Below are 21618 nucleotides of genomic sequence, written 5' to 3'. Positions count from 1 at the left end.
TTTTGCTCATTTGGCTGTGGATTTACTTTCTCTCTTTTATTTTTTAAATATATTTTATTTATTTACTTTCTAGAGTGAAAGGAAGGGAGGGGGACTGAGAGATAGAAACATTAATCGACCGCATCCTGCAGGCCCCCGACTGCTGATCGAGCCCACAACCTGGCTTGTGCCTCGACCAGGAATCGAGCCAGTGACCTTTTGATTCACAGGCTGATGCTCAACCACTAAGCTACTTTCTGTTTTTTAGTTCAACCACTTGGATCTATATAAATAAAGGCCAAATATGAATTTATAGGAATTCTGAGAATGGAAAACTTTATTTTCTCTTTATCTTATTTCGTTTTCCCCTCTATCACCATTTATCCCCCCTATAACCTCTTCCATCTCCCTCCACCCTGAAAAAATTTTTTACAAAGGGTATTTATAGTCATAATAACCCAATAAGGCAAACAATTATTTCCAATTTATAGATAGCAAAATGGTGACTGAGAGGCGTTGGACAATTTGCCTAAGGACACTTCACTAGTAAAAGGAGCTGGCATTTCAAACCCTTAATAGAAACCAGAACTCTATTTTGCCTCTCACAGGTCAGCACTGTAACACTCCACTTCTGGGAAATGTACAGTTTAACTTCATCCTGATAACATAGGAGGAGGAAGAGCTGGCGTTTGCTCATTCATCCGCCCATACATCCAATGCTTATTGAGTGCCCATTATGTGCCTGATACTTCGCTTGGGTAGGTGCACTGAAATGAATTAAATGCGTTTTGTTTTTTTTTTCTTTTTTGGTCCCCAGGGCCTCAGAATATAGTGTGTGCAGGTTAGGGGGAGAAATGTGTCCATGGGTGTTGGTGAATTGAGGGCTCAGGAGATAGACACCAAGAAAATAACTGTAATACAAAGTGTTAAGTGCCGACAGTGAGACAAGTAGAAAGTGTTGGGAGAACGTGAAAGGTGAAGTGATTTTTGAAATTATAGCAGCAAAAAAGTCTGATTGATTTAAGCCTCTTTAGAGACACGATTCTACCTTCCCCCTAAATTCTAATAAATAACTCACTTCAGAATAATCGAGCAGCCAGGTGGTGTTACTCTCACTTGCTAATGAATATAACTAGCTCCCTTTGGCAATACAGAAAGTGGGAGGAAGCAACAAAGTGTCTTCAGGTACAGAAGTTGGCTGTTGATTTTCTTTTTTTTTTCCCCCAACAGACACAGCCTGCGGCAGCATTCCCCAAAGCACCTGAGGCTCTTGCTAAACAAAATGTTTCTCAGGCCCCACTCAGAATAATAAGTCCCTGGAGTGATTCCTACTGCCTGGGAAGTTTGGGAAGTGCTGGTCTGGAGCGTGTGTATGAAGAGTGTGTGTGTGTGTGTGTGTGTGTGTGTGTGTGTGTGTGTTGGCACTGCCTTCAGAAATGGTTATCCCAAAGCGGGCTCCTTAAGCATTCTTTGTTCTCTGGGAATCTTTGGCCTCATCGTTCCCTCCTGAGAAGAATGTTTTTTATGTACATATAATAAAATACAAAGGATCATAAAGGATACCAATTATATTGGAATATAGTTACCAAAGTATTTTAAGTTTATGTGCTTCTTTAATAATGCATTCAATGACAAGAGCTAGTGGCAGGGCCAAAATTCTTATAATTTCAAAGTACTGATGAATCAAGTGGTACTTCAAGGTGTGTGTAACAACTGCAGTGTGATCCTAAAATGTAAACATCTGTGATTTCTGCAGGTGATATTAAGGATTTCTTCTGCTATAGGTCGATGCCTACATCCATAATTGGTGGATGTGCTAAATTTCAGTTTAGTGAAAATAAGAAAGTAATTTTATTTACAGCCAAGTTGATGGATTCCCCTAAGAATTAGAGTTTAAGGGATGGATTTTTAGTTGCTTTGAGGGGACAGCAAAGGGTAGCCTCTTTCATTTTATTTTTTTGCTTGCCACATTTGGAATATATATATATATATATATATGATTTATTTTTATTTATTTATTTATTTATTTTTATTTTTCATTTTTATTTTTTGCAAGACGGGATTGCTGTGGGGAAAGATAGGGGGTTTATTTCTCTGAATTCCAAAATATCTTCATCTGTGAAATGGGTGTTTTGTTTTGTTTTGTTTTTCTTTCAGATTAGTAGTTTCTAAATGTCAGTTTGCAGCAGATAGCTGGCTGGCTGCACAAATCCCTTGGGTGGAAGTGGGTCTGGGTCTGGGTCTGGGGACTGGTTATACACTATACACTTCCAAGGCTACCCCTGGAAATTCCCGTTCGGTAGATCTGGATAAACCCAACCGTCTGTATTTGGAGTGCATCATAGTCACGGCGGAGCCCATTTGAAATGCAGACTCTCCTTTATTTCTAATAATCAAAGTCATCACAAGCCCCCAAGGCTCCCCTCTCCCCAAACTGAGCTGCTCTGTCCTGTCATCGCTCTCTGATCCTCACCACTCTCTCTGGGTGCGTCTCCATGCCTGAACCCACCCGCTCTGTTTTGTCTACATTACTTCATGCCTGATCTTTTCTGCCTTCCACACTGTGACCCAAGCACTCTGGATATAGTATTCCGGATGTTGCCCTGGCTGCTTAGGTTGCCTTTCTGACCTGATACAAGTGCATTACACATCACAAAAGGTGCTTAACTGAGTGGAACAAAATGGGATGGTTGTGCTTGGAGAGGAGAGCTCCAAACAGCTGGCGGCTTCTAAAACTGGACATTTAAAGCTTGAGAGGGAATCTAAGACAGAGCTATTTGGTATGGCACAGAAAAGAGTTTTTGAGAAAACACTGCAAACTGAATTAAAGAGACAGCCAGGCCAGAGCCCTCTAGAGTATCACTATGCTGAGGTCACCCGTATGGCTTTTCTCATAAACTTCTCTGCCAGGCCTGGGACAGAGGAAGCTGAAGAGGGCCAGTGCTCGCCTTCATACACTGCCCAAGCCCAGACTCCTGTGTGCCTCAGTGATGAGAATGGTAACCACGGAAGCCACATGGTGCGTGCTTGCTGACTATGCCCTTCCCTGTTTCCAACAGGCCTAAGATTCTACTGGGAGTCCCTGAGGTTCCTGCGCAGTAGATGTGCTCCATGGAAGGAACTCTTCTTTGCGAAACCCGCTTTGCTATTCAGCGGTTCTTTCAGAGAAAATCATGTGCCACAAGCCAGCTCAATCAAAGCACATCTTGATGCATCTACTAGGAATTTGGGGACATAGATTTTCCCTCCTGCTTGTGTTGTGCACATGTGAGGCTTAGAGCTTACCCTCTGCCGCTGGGTAAAGCCAAGGCACGGAAAAAGACAGAGCTGAGAGAATCACAGAGAAGTGGAGGTGGACTCCTGTTCCAGCTGTGCCTGCAGCCCGCTGATCACCAGACTTTTAGAGTGCCTGGCGGGAGAGCCAATGCATTCTGCTTACTGTTTCAGTCCATTGCAGGTAAATTTCCTTTTACTTACAACTAAACACATCTTAACTGAGATGTTTAGAGATTACCCTTTTAAATTACCAAAACACTTCCTCATTGAATGACAGTTGAGCCTAACACATATCCTATGAGATAAGAATAATTGTCACCTCCGTTTTAAACACTTAATTCCCACATCTTCATGACTCCAATTTCCGAGTCTTTCTCATAGCACGAATCTGTGTTAGAATGACATTCAATCCTGGTGAATTCCATCAGAAGCATGATGTTATGTGATATGTGACATTTCATTGCCTACCTCACAGCAATTCATTACCTCCACATCTTTTTTTGTTTTGTTAATCCTCACCCAAGGATATTTTTCCCTCATTGATTTTAAGAAAGAGTGAAAGGGAGAGGAGAGAGAGAGAGAGAGAGAGAGAGAGAGAGAGAGAGAGAGAGAGAGGAAGAGAGAGAGAGAGAAACATCTAAGTGAGAGGGCTAGGGATTAAACTCTGAGATTAATATTCCAGATGTTGCCCTGGCTGCTCAAGTTGCCTTTCTTTCTGTTCATTAAACATCACAAAGAGAACCCAATACAAGACTCTTTGGTACAAGGACCGGTGCTCTAACCATTGAGCATACCGGCCCAGGCTTCACATAGTTTTCAATGAAATCCACATTTTCACTTTTCCCCCCTACTGTCCATTTCAGCCAAAAGTGGCTTTATGATCCATTTCTGGCTAATTAGACTTAAGTGAAGTCCCTCAGTGAGAAGTTTTGAGCCACTCTAGGGAAATAGCTAATTTTTTTTTTTTCCCTTCTGCAATCCCCACCTATCCTGAGTGGACTGTTGGGAGAAGTGATGCAGAGATATTCAGGTGCATTGACAAGAGCCTAGGAGCAAGTGAGAAGCACCAAGTGCAGGTGCTAAAGCCCATTTCTCAGCGGAGAGATGTCTCTGCTGCCTCAAATCTTCTTTACATTATTGTAGACTTATTGGTTCACACTCTTGATTCCTGAACACTTACACCAGAGGGCATATTGGTTTTCATGAGGGGAGACCAAGGGCTCCACCAGAATTCTTTCCTTAGGAGAAAACATATAGGTCCAACCTGCAGGGGGTTCACTGAGCCTTTGGCAAGATTTCATGCCGGCCCTCTGCGGACGCAGCTGTCCTTCACACTCAGCGGTCGGAGGGGGCATTATCTTTTTTGGCAGGTGTGGCTAGAGGGGCTGCCGTAGTAGGTATGTGGAAAAGTCACAATATGCCTCTCCTATACCAATATCCACAGAGATGTTCTAATAGGGTTCATCCAGAGTCCTGGAAGCAATCACAAATGGACAGCCAACGGGCACACCTGAATGACCTTGTCACGGACACTAAAACCCTGGTTTCATTTCAGAGACAATTTAAAGGGCTTATTAGACTGAAAGTCCTCTTCCTGCATTTGTTTCTGATGTTCATCTTCCCCAAAGACTTAAGAACCCGTGTAAGGTATAGGGATGGACAGAAACATCTTGGTGGGTGGGTGGTGGTGTGCTGGATTATTGACTAGTCCATACTAGGTTATAGCACCTAAAGTGTGCCCCACCTTTGAGCAGAAATATCACATGCTTTTAACTCCTTTTCAGTCTCATTAGTATTGAAAGTTAAAAAAAACAACCCAGTTCATTGTTATAATAGGCACAGCAGCAACTGATAAAAGCAGGAATTGACCATGTAATGCAGAAAAGATTCATTTAATTATTCATGTCTCAAATATTTATTTAGCACCTATGATGTACCAGTGTATTTGGACTACAGGAAAAAAGAACACATAGCCTCTGACTTTAAGACTGTCTCAGCCTAATTGGGGTTGACAGAAAAGTCAAGATAATTACAAGACCCTTTGCCATCAGGATTATCCTAACTGGGAAGGATAAATGCATATATTTTCCTTGGAGTATTCTTTTAGACCAGCGATTTTCAACCAGTGTACCACAAGAATTTTTAAAGCATGCAATATCTGACTATTTTGTCAAGGTCACTGACCTCTATTCCCTTAGATTGTCAAATAAAAAATGACAACAACCAACAGAGCAATAGCCATCTGGTGTGAATGCCCTGTCTTGAACCATAAATATATGTCATATAATAGAGTTGCATCTTAGTGGTTATGTTGCCTAATAAAGTTGCATTTGATTGATAATTCTTGGTACCAGCAATTTTTATATAGACACTTGATTTTTTAAAAAGTCACTTTGGAGCAAAAAGTGTAGGTATTTACTACTATTATTATTATTATTATTATTATTATTATTATTGGTAAATCAATAAAAAGTATACCTTTTTTGTCAGATCAGCAAAAATATATATTTTTTGGTGTGCTGCAGAATTTTAGTAATTAGTTTTTGTGTGCCATAAGATGAAAATGGTTAAAAATTGCTGCTTGAGCTGTTAAATTTATTCCTAATCATCCTAGTTGTTTTTCTACTTTTTCCTTTCTTTGTTATTTTCTTTTTTTTTATACCTTCCTGTTGAGATTATAAGTCTAATTTTAGTTCCCAGTCATTATTTAATACAAAAACCAGCCTAGGCAGCCTATGTTGGAGGTTTTTGCTCTCCTGTGATATGTCATACATAATTAACTGTCATCTTCACTATTCATATTAACTGAGATATTAATTTGATGAATTTTAATTTCTCTTAATCATAGCATCATTTTGATCACTCATTGGATACCTCTTTAGGATGATACATGTACAGAGGAGAAATATTAATAGTATATTAACATGCCTTTAAGAAAACTCTTTAGTAAATTGCATGTTTTCTCGGTAAGAATATCTTTTTTAAAAATATATTTTATTGATTTTGTACAGAGAGGAAGGGAGAAAGATAGAGAGTTAGAAACATCGATGAGAGAGAGAGTCATTGATCAGCTGCCTCTTGCACACCCCCTACTGGGGATATGCCCGCAACCAAGGTACATGCCCTTGACCGGAATCGAACCGGGGTCCCTTCAGTCCCCAAGCTGACGCTCTATCCATTGAGCCAAACCGGTTTCGGCAAGAATATCTATTTCTTGAGCAGTTGTAGGCACCCTGATTTCTTTGTTAGCAAATGGCTGTTTTGTTTTGATCACCTCTTGACTCTGCTTTACACTTTTGAATGAAAACACTTTCAAATTTAAGAAATACTTCTCTCCAAAATAATTCTCCGGGATCTGCTGCATTATCTGATTGGTGAGGGCTCGGTACTGTTAATGGAGGCATCAAAAATATAAACTAAGGCTGGCTGGTGTGGCTCAGTTGGTTGGGTATCCTCCCATGCACTGGCTTGAATCCCAGTCAGAGCACATGCCCAGGTTGCAGGCTCAGTGTCCAGTAGGGGGCATGTAGGAGGCAGCCAGTGGATGCTTCTCTCTCACGTTGATGCCTCTCTCCCTCCCTCTCTCTCCCCCTCTCCCTTAAATCAATAAAAACATATTTAAATATTGATATATATGATATACACAACTTTGAAGGTTTGGTCTGTTCCTTCAGCAGCAGTCTGGAGAGCTGATTCCCAGGAGGAAAGAACCAAGTCTAAGGGCAGCTGAACCATCTAAAGAAGTCTGATCTATTTGCAGACTTTTTCTCCTCATTCATTCATTTTTTTCTATAATTCCTTTTGTCCTCCCCAACCTTCTCCTGAATCCCTCCTGTACACTCTCACGCCTCTGTACTGATGAAAGTGCCTTTTGACTGTCTTCTCCAACCCCTCATGTCTTTGAGTCATGCCTGGCACTGAGAGTCAACTTCATGCATTTTAAAGCTGAGCCCCGTCACTTATGCCTGGTTACCTGGATACTGGAGACCTGGGAACAGACTCACTTCCAGCTCCCTGGTTCTGATGTATGCAAATGATGCTGGATAATGACTGTTCTCAAAATCCTCAGCTCCCTCATGAAAGGGAGAAGGACAGGAGCTCTCCTTCCTCCCCCAGACCACGGGTCCCAGAAGGGAGCATTTTGAGCCCAGAAGGCCAGGAGCTCAGGGAAGACAAGGACAAACACAGTCACAAGGTTCAGCCGGAACCTGGGCTCACTCACCTCCAGGTACACCACCCAGGGCATCACCAAGGTGGCCACCAGCAAGTCAGCCACAGCCAGGCTCACTACCAGGTAGTTGGTGGTGGTTTGCAGAGCCCGTTCCCTCAGCACGGCCACACACACCAGACCATTGCCAAAGACAATGGCAAGGATGAGCGAACAGTAGGACAGGGCATAGTAGGCATGTGGGCGAGCCTGGCTGACCCCCGTGAAGTTGTCTGTCCCACAGGTGGAGTTGATGTGACCACTCAGTTGACTCAGTGACGCCATAGCCCAGAGGGAGAGCAGTGACCCCAATGGGTATCCTGGGAGGAGACGGAAAACAATGTTGGTAAAGTCAGACTTTTTGTAGCTGGGCTGCTTGCATACTTAATCTGATTTATTGTTTCAAGAAATATTTACTGAGCACTTTCTTTATGACAAGCACTGGAAATACAGAAATGAACAAAAGGATAAGATTCCTGCCCTCTTGCCCTGGCTGGGTGGCTCAGCTTGTTGGGAGTGTTGCCTTATACATCAAAGGGCTGTGGGTTTGACTCCCCGTCAGGACAATATCTAGATTGTAGGTTCAATCCCCCAGTGGGGACATGTATAGGAGGCAATGGATTGGTGTTTCTCCCTCACATGTCTCTCTCTCTTTCGCTCCCTCTCTTCCTCTCTCTCTAAAAATCAATAAAAACAAACAAACAAACAAACAAATCAATAAAACATATCCTCAGGTGAGGATTTAAAAAATTCCTGTCATCTTGAAGTTTCTATTCAGGAAGAAAAGACTATTAAACAATATAAATAAAAGACGTAGTGTGTATTTTGGAGAACAGTAAATCAAGGGAAGGGGGTAAGGAGAGGGAGAGGAGCGTGTGTGTGTGTGTGTGTGTGTGTGTGTGTGTGTGTGTGTGTGTAGGGTATCTGAGGGCAATTTCTAATCAGTATAATCAGGCCTTCACAGAGGAGGTGACAATTGAATTAAGACCTGAGGACCCAAGGAAGCCACATGTGCAGAATTCTGCAGGAAGAGTTGTCCAAGCAGAAGGAGCAGCAGGTGAAAAGACAAGACGATGACATATGGGAGGGACAGCAGGGAGGTCAGTGTGGCTGAAGCAAGTGAGGCTGGGGCATTTGAAAAGGCATGAGGCTGAGAGGTTGTGCAGGGCTGAGTAAGATGGGGAGCTGGTGCAGAATTAGAATCACAGCCTTATCACTTCCTAACTCTGTTAATTCAGCTCTCCGAGCTTCATTTCCCTCCTCTAAAATGGGGGACATGATGGAACCCATCCCATAGGGTTTTTGTGAGGATTAAAGGAGCTATTTTATTTATTTATTTTATTTTAAAAATTTCTTTATTGATTAAGGTATTACATATGTGTCCTAATTCCCTCATTCTGCGCCCCCACAATACCCCTCTCATACCCTCACCCTCCTGTTGTCTGTGTCCATTGGTTAGGCTTATATGCATGTATACAAGTCCTTTGGTTGATTTCTCCCACTTACTCCCACCCTCCCCTACTTTCCCTCTGAGGATTAATGGTCTGATTGATGTTTCTCTGTCTCTGGATCTATTTTTGTTCATCAGTTTAAGTTGTTCATTATATTTAAGGGAGCTATTTTATATGTAAGACATTGAAAGCCAAATTTGACATCTAGAAAGCGATATAAGTTAGCTCTTTTTCTTTTACTGGCCTGTTTCTCTAAGCTTCCCACCCCTGTCCTTGTTTCCTCCATCCCATCCTCTATTGCTACCATTTGCCATTTCCTTTGCCTTCCTATGTCTCCCTAACTTCCTTCAACCTCCTAGTCTCTCTCTGGTATCTCACATAGGGCTTAGGAGGGTTGGGAGAGAGTAATGGAGTCTAGAGGCTACATGGTGGTCTTTATATTTAGGGAAAATCCATGTGTGGAGTTTCATTTGAAACTTAAATTTTAAAGATTGGTTACCAATCAGAGGAGTGTTTGAGCCCTCTGAAGTCCCTCCGCCCCCCAACCCACCATGAATCCCACATCTGTGGGCCAGTGACCCATGCACTTCCCCCTTTCCCCCTCTGACCTAGTTCAACGCTCTCACTCTTCAAACAGGGAAATTGAGACCCATAGAGATGAATAACATGTCTTAAGTCACACAGTTTATTAGAACTAGCACACAGGCCTTTTAATTCTCCAAATACTCTCATTGGCATTTGAAAACCATAACTGTCATGTTACTATCCCACTGGGAAAAGCCAGTCCTCAAACTGTGGGGACTTTGGACTTAGAGTGGGAAAGGAATCAGAGCCCCTCAGCTGCCCTCTTGACACCAGCCTGTGGGGCCCCCAGAGCAAGCAGAGCCAAGTCTGTGTGTCTGTGGGGATCGAGAGTCACCATGTCCTGGAGAGAACTATGGGAATGCCTGTGTGCCAAGGGTAGCGGAGCATCACAACCAGGTTCTGGAAGAAGGCACTTCAGCCTATAGCACTGCCCTGAGACCTGGGCAAGAGGGGCTCTGGCCCCAGGCTTTGTGCTTTAGAGGCCTCTACACTGGACCCCATCTGGTCACATCCTCCCCACAAGATAAGACCTCACCCTCCCATAGCACCAAGGAGCAGGTCCACCAAGAGCCCACACTCCCCTTTTATTTTTTTAAATATATACATATTTTTTATTTCAGAGAGGAAGGAAAAGGGAGAGAGAGAGAGATAGAAACATCAATGATGAGATGAGAATCATTGATTGACTGCCTCTTGCATGCCCCACACTGGGGATCAAGCCTGCAACCTGGACCAGGAATCAAAGCATGACCTCCTGGTTCATGGGTTGGTGCTCAACCACTGAGCCACATCAGCTGGTTCCACACTCCCCTTTTAGAACATGCTCTGGGCATTAAGGTCACAGAATTCTCAGCCCAAACCGCTTGGAGCCTGTTTCTAGGCCAGCACTGGTATTTTCTGGATCTGTCACCCTGAGTGTAGATGGTGCCATGTATATGTGGGGGCCCTGGGTTCATGTGGTAGCTCTTTGGGAGCTCAGATGAATAGCTTGGGTGTGGCTGAGGTGGGGAGAGGAGAGGAAAGAGTCCCTGGGACAGGATGGGTGAGGGGGACAGCTTCTCTTGCCCTCTCATATGTTGTTTGGAACTCTTAAGGGCCCAGGAATGCTAAATTCAAACTTGTCCTTTCAGATTAGGAGGCTATATTTGTCAAGGCAGAAGGAGGAAACATTTTATTCAATGATTTGTTGGTTATGGCTAAAATATTAGACATGGAGCATATGGACCTCTATGGGAACTTCTGTCCCAACTCCTGGAGAGGTAGAGGCTGGTGGATACCACTCCTGATAGCCGAGCTCTGCTTTGATTAGAAGATTAGCCTAATCGTGGCTGTCATTTCCTACCGCATATTTCAGTCTGGAATGTATAAGTGTTAAAATGAATAAATGATTGTAAGGGGAGGCCGGATCAAATTTGGTTCAAATTCAGAGAATTGTTCAAAGTAATTGTTCTTTATTTTGGCACACTGTTTGCACTTGATATATTTTAAAGCATAATAACAATTTTTGATAATAATTATAATTTCCTCATTCTTCGGAAAAGGGCAGCTGTTATCCTGGAGATAGCACTGCTGTTGCCAAGAGCTTTTGGAAAAATATAATGCTTTCTGATTGTTAAGGATGTTTTCACCTTTGAGGCAGGCTAAATCCCAGGAAGCAACGAGGCCACTTTGGAAAGCAGTGGCCAGAAATCACTATTTCCTGGGGCATGCAGATGGCTAATGTCTTTACCTCTTCTCACTTGTCAGGTAAGAGGGACGAGGAAACCTGGAGATATTTGTTACCATCTTGCTGGACATTTTATTCCGCCGAGGTTTGACAGCTAATTAAAAACAGTACAGCTAAATGTCAATGATTAATTATGCGAAGGGGAACCTTCAACTCCGAAAATCAATTCTGAGCCTGATGTTGGAACCACAATTGCAAAGATTTCTGATTTATTTTTCTATTTTGCATTGTACTGTCTCTGGTCTTTGATTCCTTATAGCAGCAGGTTGTCCAGAAGCTCCTGATGAGTTGCGGGTGTGGGAGATGAAAGCAGAAAATGAGTGAGATGCTAGATTACTTCCTATCTCTCAGCTAATTGTTTCAACTTCCTCTCTCAGATTTTTTTTTTTTTTTTCAAACCAGCATCGATTATATAACACAGAGCTTGGCTGGGCTTTCTTCTTTCTCCCTCTGGTATATAAGCTAACAAATGGTAAACAGGTCTTAGGTAGGAGAAGCAAAAAGCCCAGAGAATTCATTAACTTAATAACCACTCACTAAGTAATTCCTAATGATAGCTGGTTTCCTCATCAGCAAAATGAGAATAATCATATCCACTCCACACGGTTATTATGATAATCAAATAAAATGATAGGAACAAGGGCTTGTAACTATTGAGTTTGTTGTGAGGGTTTGTCCTGTGCACCTGTCCTAGAATGATTGGTGGCTTTCCTGACATCTACCCACTGGATGACAGGAGCACTTCCCTTCCCCTAAATTGTGACAGCCAAAAATGTCTCCAGACATTCTCAATTGTCCCTTCTGGGGTAAAATTGCTCTCCCCATTGAGAATCATGGCTCTAGCATAATGTCTGGCATGTAGCACTTGAAACATTGCAGCTATTATTGTTAAAGGAAAACTGGGACTAAGTAAAGGGGTCATCAAATAAAGTACAATTGAATCGTATCTAATGGACTTGGAAATTAGGAGATTACTGGTGACCTCAGCAAAGAGTGTAAGCAGTGAAGAGTGGATGGGAGGTGAGAAAGTAGAGAAGGCAAGAACTAAAAGATTATTGCTGGTTTTACTCTTTTGGATTCGATATATATAGCACCACTTACAAATTTTAATAAGCCTTTGAATTTCTTACAAAGTATTGACTAATCTTGGTCTTTATAGTTCATTTTAGCATTTTTTAGAGTGAGAGCATAATCTTTAAAAAGCAGAGGGACAGAGAGTGGTCATGCCCCCATCAGCTCTGCTATATGTCCTGCTTTGCTGATATTCAATACCTCAGTCTGAACTACAGTCTACATGAGACTCTGTGGGGTACCTCTTTGGCATCTGGTTCCATACCAGGCTCCTGTTGAATTTGTTAGGAAGATACTTATTAATATGTTCAATATTGTAATATTTTTCTTTCCTTAAGGCTATTGAGTTTTTTTAAAAAAAGCAAAACCAAAAGCAAACACACACACACACACACACACACACACAACCAAAACCCAAACCAAACACCTTTAGTTCTCAACCTCCTCCTGAAGACAATAGTCACTACCACTTATGGCTGCTACTGTGTGCCAAGCATTAGTACTTTACACATATTATCTCATTTTTTTCATATTATCTCATTTTAATGCTTATAGCCACCCTGAAGATAGATATTGATAGTGCCTTTCATAGATTAAAACACTGAGAGATAGAGGTTCAGTAACTTTTTCAAGATTACACAATAGTGTAGAGGGCTACGTTGAGCCCAGCTTTGATCTCTGGTTTCCTTAAATCTAAAACTCATGACTTATTTGGTGTCCATGCTGGAAGTGAAATTGATGTGGCAGTCATTTCCAGGTAGAAATGGTTTTTCCTAAACCTGGAACAAAACACCTAGATAGCAGTTCCATGACCAAATCACTTGTGTCATGGATCTCTGTCTTTTGCTGTCTCTAATCTTTTACTCAGTTACATTCTTAAAAAATTAATCTATTTATTAGTTTTATGAGAGAGACAGAGAGAGAAAGAGAGAGAAACAATCAATTTGTTGTTCTACCCTCTTATGCATTCATTGATTGATTCTTGTATGTGCCGTGACCAGGGATCAAACCCTCAACTTTAGTGTATCTGGGTGATGTATCAACAAACTGAGCTATCCAGCCAGGGTCTCAGTTACATTCTGACCTCTAGCCTCCAGAGATATTTTTGGTTCTGGGCTTCAATGCAGACTTGCCATATTGCCTTAAAAGTTAATAATTATAGCTAATAATTATAAGCATTATTATATTAGAACCTCACAACAACTTAATTAAGGAAGTAGTTGCTATTACTATCACCATTTTTACAAATGGAAAAATTAACAGAAAGGTTAAGTATCTTCCTGCAGTTGTACATTAGTAAATGATGGAGCTGGTTCAACCTAAGAGCTCTCTGTTTCCAGAGTTTATGTTCTTATCTACCCACTATTGGGGTGAGAGAGACAATGAAATGGGGACTAATTTTCAAACCTCCCCCTTTAAGAGTATCTGTGCACATCACCTGACCCAGCTCAGTGAAGTCAATGCAGGTGCATACTGCACATAGCAACAGTGGGAGTTACATTGTCATTATTACTAAATGTAGTCTTTAGCATTTGTATGGCATTTTATTCTTTAAAATTACAGTCTAGTTTATTTTCCTAATGAATATTCACAAATGCATTGAAATACATAGCATATTTACATATGTGAGCACATTTGCATTTTGGCAAATGTACAGAGAAAAACCATACCTGGTTGCTGAGATCTCAGAGCTAAGGTAATATGCTTCCCCCCTAATTAAACCTGCTCAGGAAAGCAAAGCATTCTCACTTTTCATGACAACCACTAAGGACTGAGCATCTTATCATTCTAATCAGAGATAAAATGGGGAAATCAATGTACCAGCCAATCATTGAGCAAATATTAATTGATGGCAAACTTCAATGCATTAGAAATTGAATTTAATATTGAGTAAAATCTGTTCAATGTTTGCTCTAATTCATATTTCATAATAGCAGCCTTCTGTATAGATGCTTTAATATCAGATATTCATTTGGATATTGTCAGTATCTTCTCTGCTCAATATCCCTGCTCACAGTTAACCATGTAGACCCTTGAAGATGTTCAGCTATAAATAAACAAGTGTCTGAGTAAGACTCACATATCATATCTGCTTCTCCTTGGCTACAAGAGAACCAACCAATGCTATGTCAAGCAGCAATTCTTTACTTTTATCCAGGGATGGACATCTTACCGATCTCTTAGTATTAGTAAACAAAGGACTTCACCTATAACGTCCAAACTGGTATGCAGAATAAGTTTAAAATCCAAGTACCACTTTGCTAGTATGGCACTCTTATTTGTGCATACATTTTAATAGTGTTTGATTAAACTAAATGCATGAACTGGAACAAATGCTTAATTGCAACAACTTCCATTGACCCAATAAGCTACAGTAAGTAATGAAAGTCCCACAATTAAACAACAACAATACCCTCAAAATTATATGCCATCGTTACAGAAAACATACACAATCATCTCAAGTACTGCATATCTCTGCTGGGAATAATTGAATTCTGACTTGGAAAGAGCTGTGCTTTAAATAGACCACTGAAAACAGTGCCTCTCCAAACCCTTAGTCCTGGATTACCAGGGTCTGAATTGAGGGAGTTGAAAATAACAGACCCTCATAATTAAAGTAACACTATTAAGAGGAGTACAATCAATTTTCATACAAACCCCAGGAATAGTAACAGTTTTTATTTTTATTTTTCATCTTGTAATTCTGCCTTGGTTTAGCTACTAGAACCCACGAGGATCTAATTTTTAGGGAGAAAAAAGGAGAATAGATTTCTACTGCCCCCCAATGAAAAAAAACAACAACAATCAGTTTCCTCAGGATTTTAGATTTTTAAGTAAGAGAGAGTACAGAGTTTCAATGTATATTCTTAGAGAACCCCAGAACCCCAAACTGATTAAATAACCCTTCCAGAAAAAACACTGCGTATTAAAGTAGGAACAAAAAAGAAAAAACTACTTACCCTGAAGATTTCTCTTGATTTCTGAAGACTGAAGTGTAGGCGCCTCAGCTTCTGTAGCCATTTACTGACAGCAGACATGCCCAAGCAAAGCAAACTTTGCCCTTCCCAAGACAGAGACTGTGGACATGAACAGAAAGAAAATCACCCATTTTTTGCCTCTAAGGTGACATCATTTGCGTGCTGCTTTCCCAGCTTCTCTAACAGACCTTACTGCATGTGTCATAGCTGCTTTCGAATGCATCCGTTTTCTGTGGAAGATTTGGGAGGGACCCTAAACTGACTGTTGCTTGGGGCAGCCCTCAGAGCCTCTGTCCTTGGTGCTGAAAGAGGGGTCGTAGGCAGATGAAGGATCCTTTTCCTACCTTGCTCTACTCTTTTCTTTATGCCCCTATTCGCTCTGTGCTATGCTTTTCAGCACATGTGTGTTTCCCCCTCAGTGCTCTTCTTAATCCCACTTTCAAACTGTCTTTTCTTCTATGCTTTAATGTCTCCATCTTCTTTAGTTTAATTGCTGTTTCAGCTTTTGGTGGGTGTGAAGACGATTAGTTCAGCAGAAGGAACAGATAAACAAATTCATACCACAAGTGGTTAATAGAAATCAGTGCAATTTTAAACACAACTGACAGAATAATTGAACTTGGAGGTGTAAGCCTGCGTGGGAAAAGAAGGTTAAATAAAATATATTACAGTGGAAGAAAAACCGAGGCGTGGAATATAATGTGATGGAGATGAAATAAGCTTAATACTGTGAGAAATGTTAAATGTTCATTTAGCAGCAGTTTTTTCCTCCCCATAGAACTTGACAAAAATATTTGCCAATTCATTCTTACTGCTTTTCTGGGGTATATGTGAGTAATGTTTACTAACTCAACTTTGGAATTGGCTAAAGTGAGATGCAACTAAGGATGCTGCTGATGAAAGTCTGTTTCTGAAAGCAGCACTAGAACTTGGGCAGTTTTACCTCATGATCAGTCATCTGTTCCCATAACATTTACCATGGAATCTTAACTATTGCCTGTTCTCTTGTTTTGATTTCTTCTTCCTTCAGACAGAGTGTTAATTCTTTCACTGCTTTCTCTAATGACAGGGATGTGCTTGGCAGCTGCAGTGCAGACTGTCATGGGGAAGCCAGTCCCAGTGTGGGGACCTCTGCTGGCTGAGAAAGAGGCAGCAGCAGTGGCAGCAGCAGCAGCAATAAGCTCTTAAGTCTAAATGCTGCTGCTAACAACATCACTTGAACATGTGCTATTAGCTAGTCATTTAATGCATTCCCTTTTTTAATAGTTTCAGTAACCCTCAAATGTAGGTACTATTTTTACATCACCAATTTATTAATAGGAAAATTGAGCTTAGAGAGGTTAAAATAAAATTTGAAGGTCAAAGCTAGCCAAGATTTGAATATAGACATTTTAATTCTGGAGCATGTTTTCTCTCTTTCTAAAAAATCCACACCAGAGGATGTGCTTTTTTTTTTTTTTTTTTTTTTTTTTTTAATATAGGGCCTTATAGGGCTCCATTGTCAATTACTCTTTTTTTAAAATATATTTTATTGATTTTTTTACAGAGAGGAAGAGAGAGGGATAGAGAGTTAGAAACATCGATGAGAGAGAATCATTGATGGGCTGCCTCCTGCACGCCCCACACTGGGGATGTACCCACAACCAAGGTACATGCCCTTGACCGGAATCGAACCTGGGACCCTTCAGTCCGCAGACGGATGCTGAGCCAAACTGGTTTCGACAGAGGATATGCTTTTATTGATTTTAGAGAGAGAGAGAGAAACATCAATTGTTGTCTCCTATACATGCCCTGACTACGAATTGAACCCACAACCTTTTGGTGCATGAGACAATGCTCCAACCAACTAAGCTACATGGCAAACGATAGGGCATGTTTTCTTAACCACTATGCAATAATTCTTTGAAAGGTGGCAAATTTATACTTCTCAAGAGACTGATAATATATCATAGAGATAATTATAGTGACTAAAGTGATGATATCAATGATACAATATTTGTATGATGACATAATTTATAAAGCATTTTCTAATTCATGTTCTCGATTGCATCTTACATAAATCCTCAGGATGCCCAAGTTTACAGAGGCTGTTATGGACTGAATTATAACCCCCCCCCATGCCAATTATATATTGAAGCCTCATCCTCAGAATGTGACTTTATCTGGAGATAAGATCTTTAAAGAAGTGATTAGGTTAAGATGAAGCCATTATGGTTTTCCCTCATCTGATCTGACTGGTGTCCTTAAAGGAGGAAAAAGGTACTAGGGAGACACTTGTGGGAACATAGCAAGAAAGGAACCCTCTACAAGCCAAGGAGAGAGGTCTCAGGAGAAACCAAATCGGCTGGCATGTTGCTCTTGAACTTCTAGACTCCAAAATGGTGAGAAAATTAATTTATGTTGTTGAAGCCACCCAATCTGTGGTACTTTGTTTTGTTAACAATAGCAAACTAATAGAGGCTTAGAGAGTTTAGGTGCCATATTAAAGGTTTCTCATTATGTAAAGGACATAAATGCATTGTTTGCTATATTGAACATGCCCTAAGACTGGAAGGTGAGTGGTGAGTGAAATGGTTCTTACTTTCAGGTGAAGTTTAGGTGAAGATCAACAATTGTTACTTTTAATCTGGCTCATTTTATTCATACTACACTGAACAAGTTTCATTCTTTTAAGTAAATGGAACGCTTATTCATGATCGCCACTGAAGATGTTGAGATTTCCTTCTGGGAAGAACTCCAAGATGCCTACAGAACAGACATGCTTGGGCAGAAATAAAGAAAAATACAGATTCTTTTCCTCATCTTCCTTCCAGAAACCCATTTTAATGGCACGGATGGAACATTCTCATGTCCTAAACAACAGTGCTTCTTCAGAGAAGGCATTAGTTTTTGAAGCTGAAGTGGAAGGATTAAAGGTATCTGATTCATAGGCATGCTCAGTGGTTTCATTTGAAAGGGAATTGGTGTGAGTTTGTGGTGAAAATATTCCTTTCTGGTTTTTGTAATGCTACTCCAGGGTAGCAATTCTTTGATTAAATCACAGGAATCTCGCCTTCACCACCAAACATGGACTGTAACATGACTTTCTCACACCACTCTAAAGCTCCTCAGAGCTCCCATTCAGCAGGACAGTGTGGAGATCAAATGAGGCAGTATGGGGAGCCAATTTACAGGGTCCTGTATAATAGAGGGACATTTGTTTCCACATCTTACCAAAACTAGCATTTCTCACTGTAAATTGGTAGATTGATGATCTTAAATTGCATGGATATCTGTATCTACTCTCAAGAAGTGCCCCTCGGTGTATTTTGCACTGGAATCAGAACTTAAGTTGCAGAGTGGACATGTAAGTTGGAAAAAGCAGTAATGGACCAGGCAATATTGTTTCTTGCCAACACCAGCCCCCATTCCTCTCAAATGACACAATGATTTTGCCATAAATGACAGCTATCTGAGAGAGTCCTAGGCTTTGTGTGTAAACTCGCTCTGCTGCTGTAAAAAAAAAAATGTATTGAAAGAAAATAGCTGAATTCATTTATTATTATCCAGTACTGGGCTCCACTTTTGCTTCTCTTCTACCAGAGAATGGCAACAAAAACAGAGGAAGCTTCCCAACCAATCAGATTGGTACCCACTCCACTCTTTCACAAGTAGCAGAGTAGGGAAGAAAGTTAATAAATTATACTTGTCTTCATATTTACATCTTATACAACTCTACACCAAACAAACAAACAATCCAATTTAAAAATGGGCAAAGGATCCAAATAGACACTTCTCTAAAAAGGACATACAGATAGACCATAGATAAACGAAAAAATACTCAACATCATTAATCATCAGGGAAATGTAAATTAAAGCTACAAGGAAATAATAACCTCACATCTGTCAGAATGGCTATCATCAATTCATCAACAAACAGCAAGTGCTGGTGAGGATGTGAAGAAAAGGAAACCTTTGCCTACTGCCAGTGGGAATGCAGACTGGTGCAGCCACTTTGGAAAACAGTATGGAGTTTCCTCAAAAAATTAAAAATGGACCTGCCTTATGACCCAGAGATTCCACTTTTGGGAATATATCTAAAGAAACCTGAAACACTAATTCAAAGAATATATGCATTTCTATGATTATTGCAGAGTTATTTATAATAGCCAAGATTTGGAAGCAGCCCAAGTGCTCACCAGTAGATGAGTGGATAAGAAGCTGTGGCACATTTACACATTGGAATACTACTCGGTCATAAAAAAGGAAGCAAATCTTACCATTGTGACAGCATGGATGGACCTGGAGAGTATTATGCTAAGTGAAATAAGCCAGTCAGAGAAAGACAAATACCATATGAATTCACTTATATGTGGAATCTAAGGAACAAACAAAATAGAAACAGACTTATAGATACAGAGAAAAGACTGATAGCTGTCAGAAGGGCATTGGGGAGCTGGGTGAAAAAGGTGAAGTGATTAAGTAAATAACAAACAAACTCATGGACACAGATAACAGAATGATGATTATAAGAGGAAAAGGGGGGTGGGGTGGTAGAGGAAGGTAAATGCTGACAGAAAGAAATGACTTAGGGTGGGGCATACATAATACAACACACAGATGATGTATAATAGAATTGTACACTTGAAACCTATATAATTTTATTAACCAAACTTACTTCAATAAATGCAATAATTTAAAAAACAACAACAGTGAGTCATTTTGAAAGTGGCTTCTCCAATCTCCAATTGAGCTGTTTCCGATTGATGCTGTGGACAACAGAGACAAGCTATCTTTTGAAAGCTCTGCCCAAATTTTAGATTCATGAGCAAAAAAAAAAAAAATGTATTGTTGTACACAATAATGTTATTGTGTAGTGGTAATAATAGATACACAGAAGCTCAGTTTTTCTAGAACTTGTCATATTTAGTATTCAGAAGAGCACATCTCAAATTCTGTCAAATTTGATCACATTTTAAAGCAATTGCCATTTAATTATTTAGTGTGTTCTGTTTAAATCTCAGGTTCTGTTTATCTTACAATTTTTATAAAATCTTGTTACTCAAAGTATGGGCCATGGACCAGGACCAATCAGCACCAGCTTCACTCTTGACGTGGTTAGAAATGGATACTCTAGGGCCCTACCCAAAGCTTACTGAATTCAGAATCTGCACCTTAACAAGATGCCCAGGGTTTTTATTAGAGTGTGAGAAGCACTGGTGTAAAGAACAAATCTGTCACGCAAATGCAGCCATAGACACTAGACAGAGAATTTATTGTTTGTTTTCCATTTGCTTTTATTGGCCCCCTGGAAATCAGGAGGCTGTTTGTGTGGGGCTGGAGATGAGGGAGATGGAAAAGAAGGGTTATGATAGAAATAGAAATGGCTGGGAAAGTGAGGAATCCAAAAGGGGCCTGGAGATTCTAGACTGGAAGAGGCATATTTCAACTGTCTTACTCTAGTGGGCCAAGGACATTATGGGGGAATAAGGTGGAGGAATAGTAGAGATACTTTAACTTTTTCATAGCTGACCACATTCTATTATAGCATAGGCTGTCCTGTTGTTTTTCAAATGTCTAAATACATATGAACATGTGTATGCTTATTTTGTAAAATATAGTTTTAAAGACATTTAGGATTTCCCAGGAGGAAATGTTCTCTAAGATTAAAAATAGACTGTTATTGTTGTTGCCATAAATTGGGGTTTGAGTGTGCACACACCATGCCTTTCTTGGGTAAGTGCCTTTACCATGGTCTGATCCCTGCCCTAGAGCACAAAGGAACCTCTTTAACTTCATATCTGATTTTTCAAGAGACTCAGCACGTGTGATGTTTAACTGCAGTCATTCTCTACAGGTTATACTTTTCTAATCCTCAAGAGTTCTGTTCTCCCCTGCAGATAGGACTTGTAGAATTTACATGTTAATGACAATAATCTTGCATTTTGTTTCCTCAACAGCCACATTGTAAACTTCTCATTATTATCCAGATATCCTACTGTACTGCCATGACTCAGATATGGTCACTTACTGAGTGCAGAAAAGTGACAGATTATTACCAAGTAGCTCGTTTGAGAAAGGACAAATTCAAGCATCCAACCAAGGTCATTTGGCGCCACTAGAACTCCTGGGGGAGTTAAACACTCAGATTTATTGGGATGATAGCTTTCTTCCTGGAAGTGTCTGTTTCCTCTTTTACCTTATTTTCTCTAAAGAGATGAATTCTCTCTCAAACTGGTTCCAAATCTCCTATGTTTTAAAGATGCCACATAAAAGTGCTGATGGTCATCAGGTTGTGGTCATATCTGAGTATGTAGTAGAACTGAAACTGGCAGCTCAGGCAAATGAATTATGCTGATATCCATC

The 21618-nt window shown here is 40.5% G+C and overlaps 1 protein-coding gene across 1 annotated transcript in view; it reads right to left on the bottom strand.

Annotated features, from left to right (window-relative positions):
- DRD3 (dopamine receptor D3) overlaps positions 1-15376 on the bottom strand; it is a gene marked incomplete at its 3' end in the record, with an annotated part of 38928 nt that extends 23552 nt beyond the window's left edge. The window contains exons 1-2 of the mRNA XM_084875875.1: positions 15256-15376; positions 7478-7782 (exon numbers count right to left, since the gene is read on the bottom strand). Of these exons, the coding sequence (XP_084732001.1) occupies positions 7478-7782; positions 15256-15316 (366 nt within the window). The 5' untranslated portion in view covers positions 15317-15376. The remainder of the gene's footprint in view (positions 1-7477; positions 7783-15255) is intronic.
- Positions 15377-21618: the final 6242 nt, after the last annotated feature.

This window comes from Pipistrellus hanaki, assembly GCF_964339955.1.
Source record: "Pipistrellus hanaki genome assembly, chromosome: 2".
NCBI lineage: Eukaryota > Metazoa > Chordata > Mammalia > Chiroptera > Vespertilionidae > Pipistrellus > Pipistrellus hanaki.
Note: the sequence above shows the minus strand (reverse complement) of the source record. Positions and strands in the feature narration are given on the sequence as shown.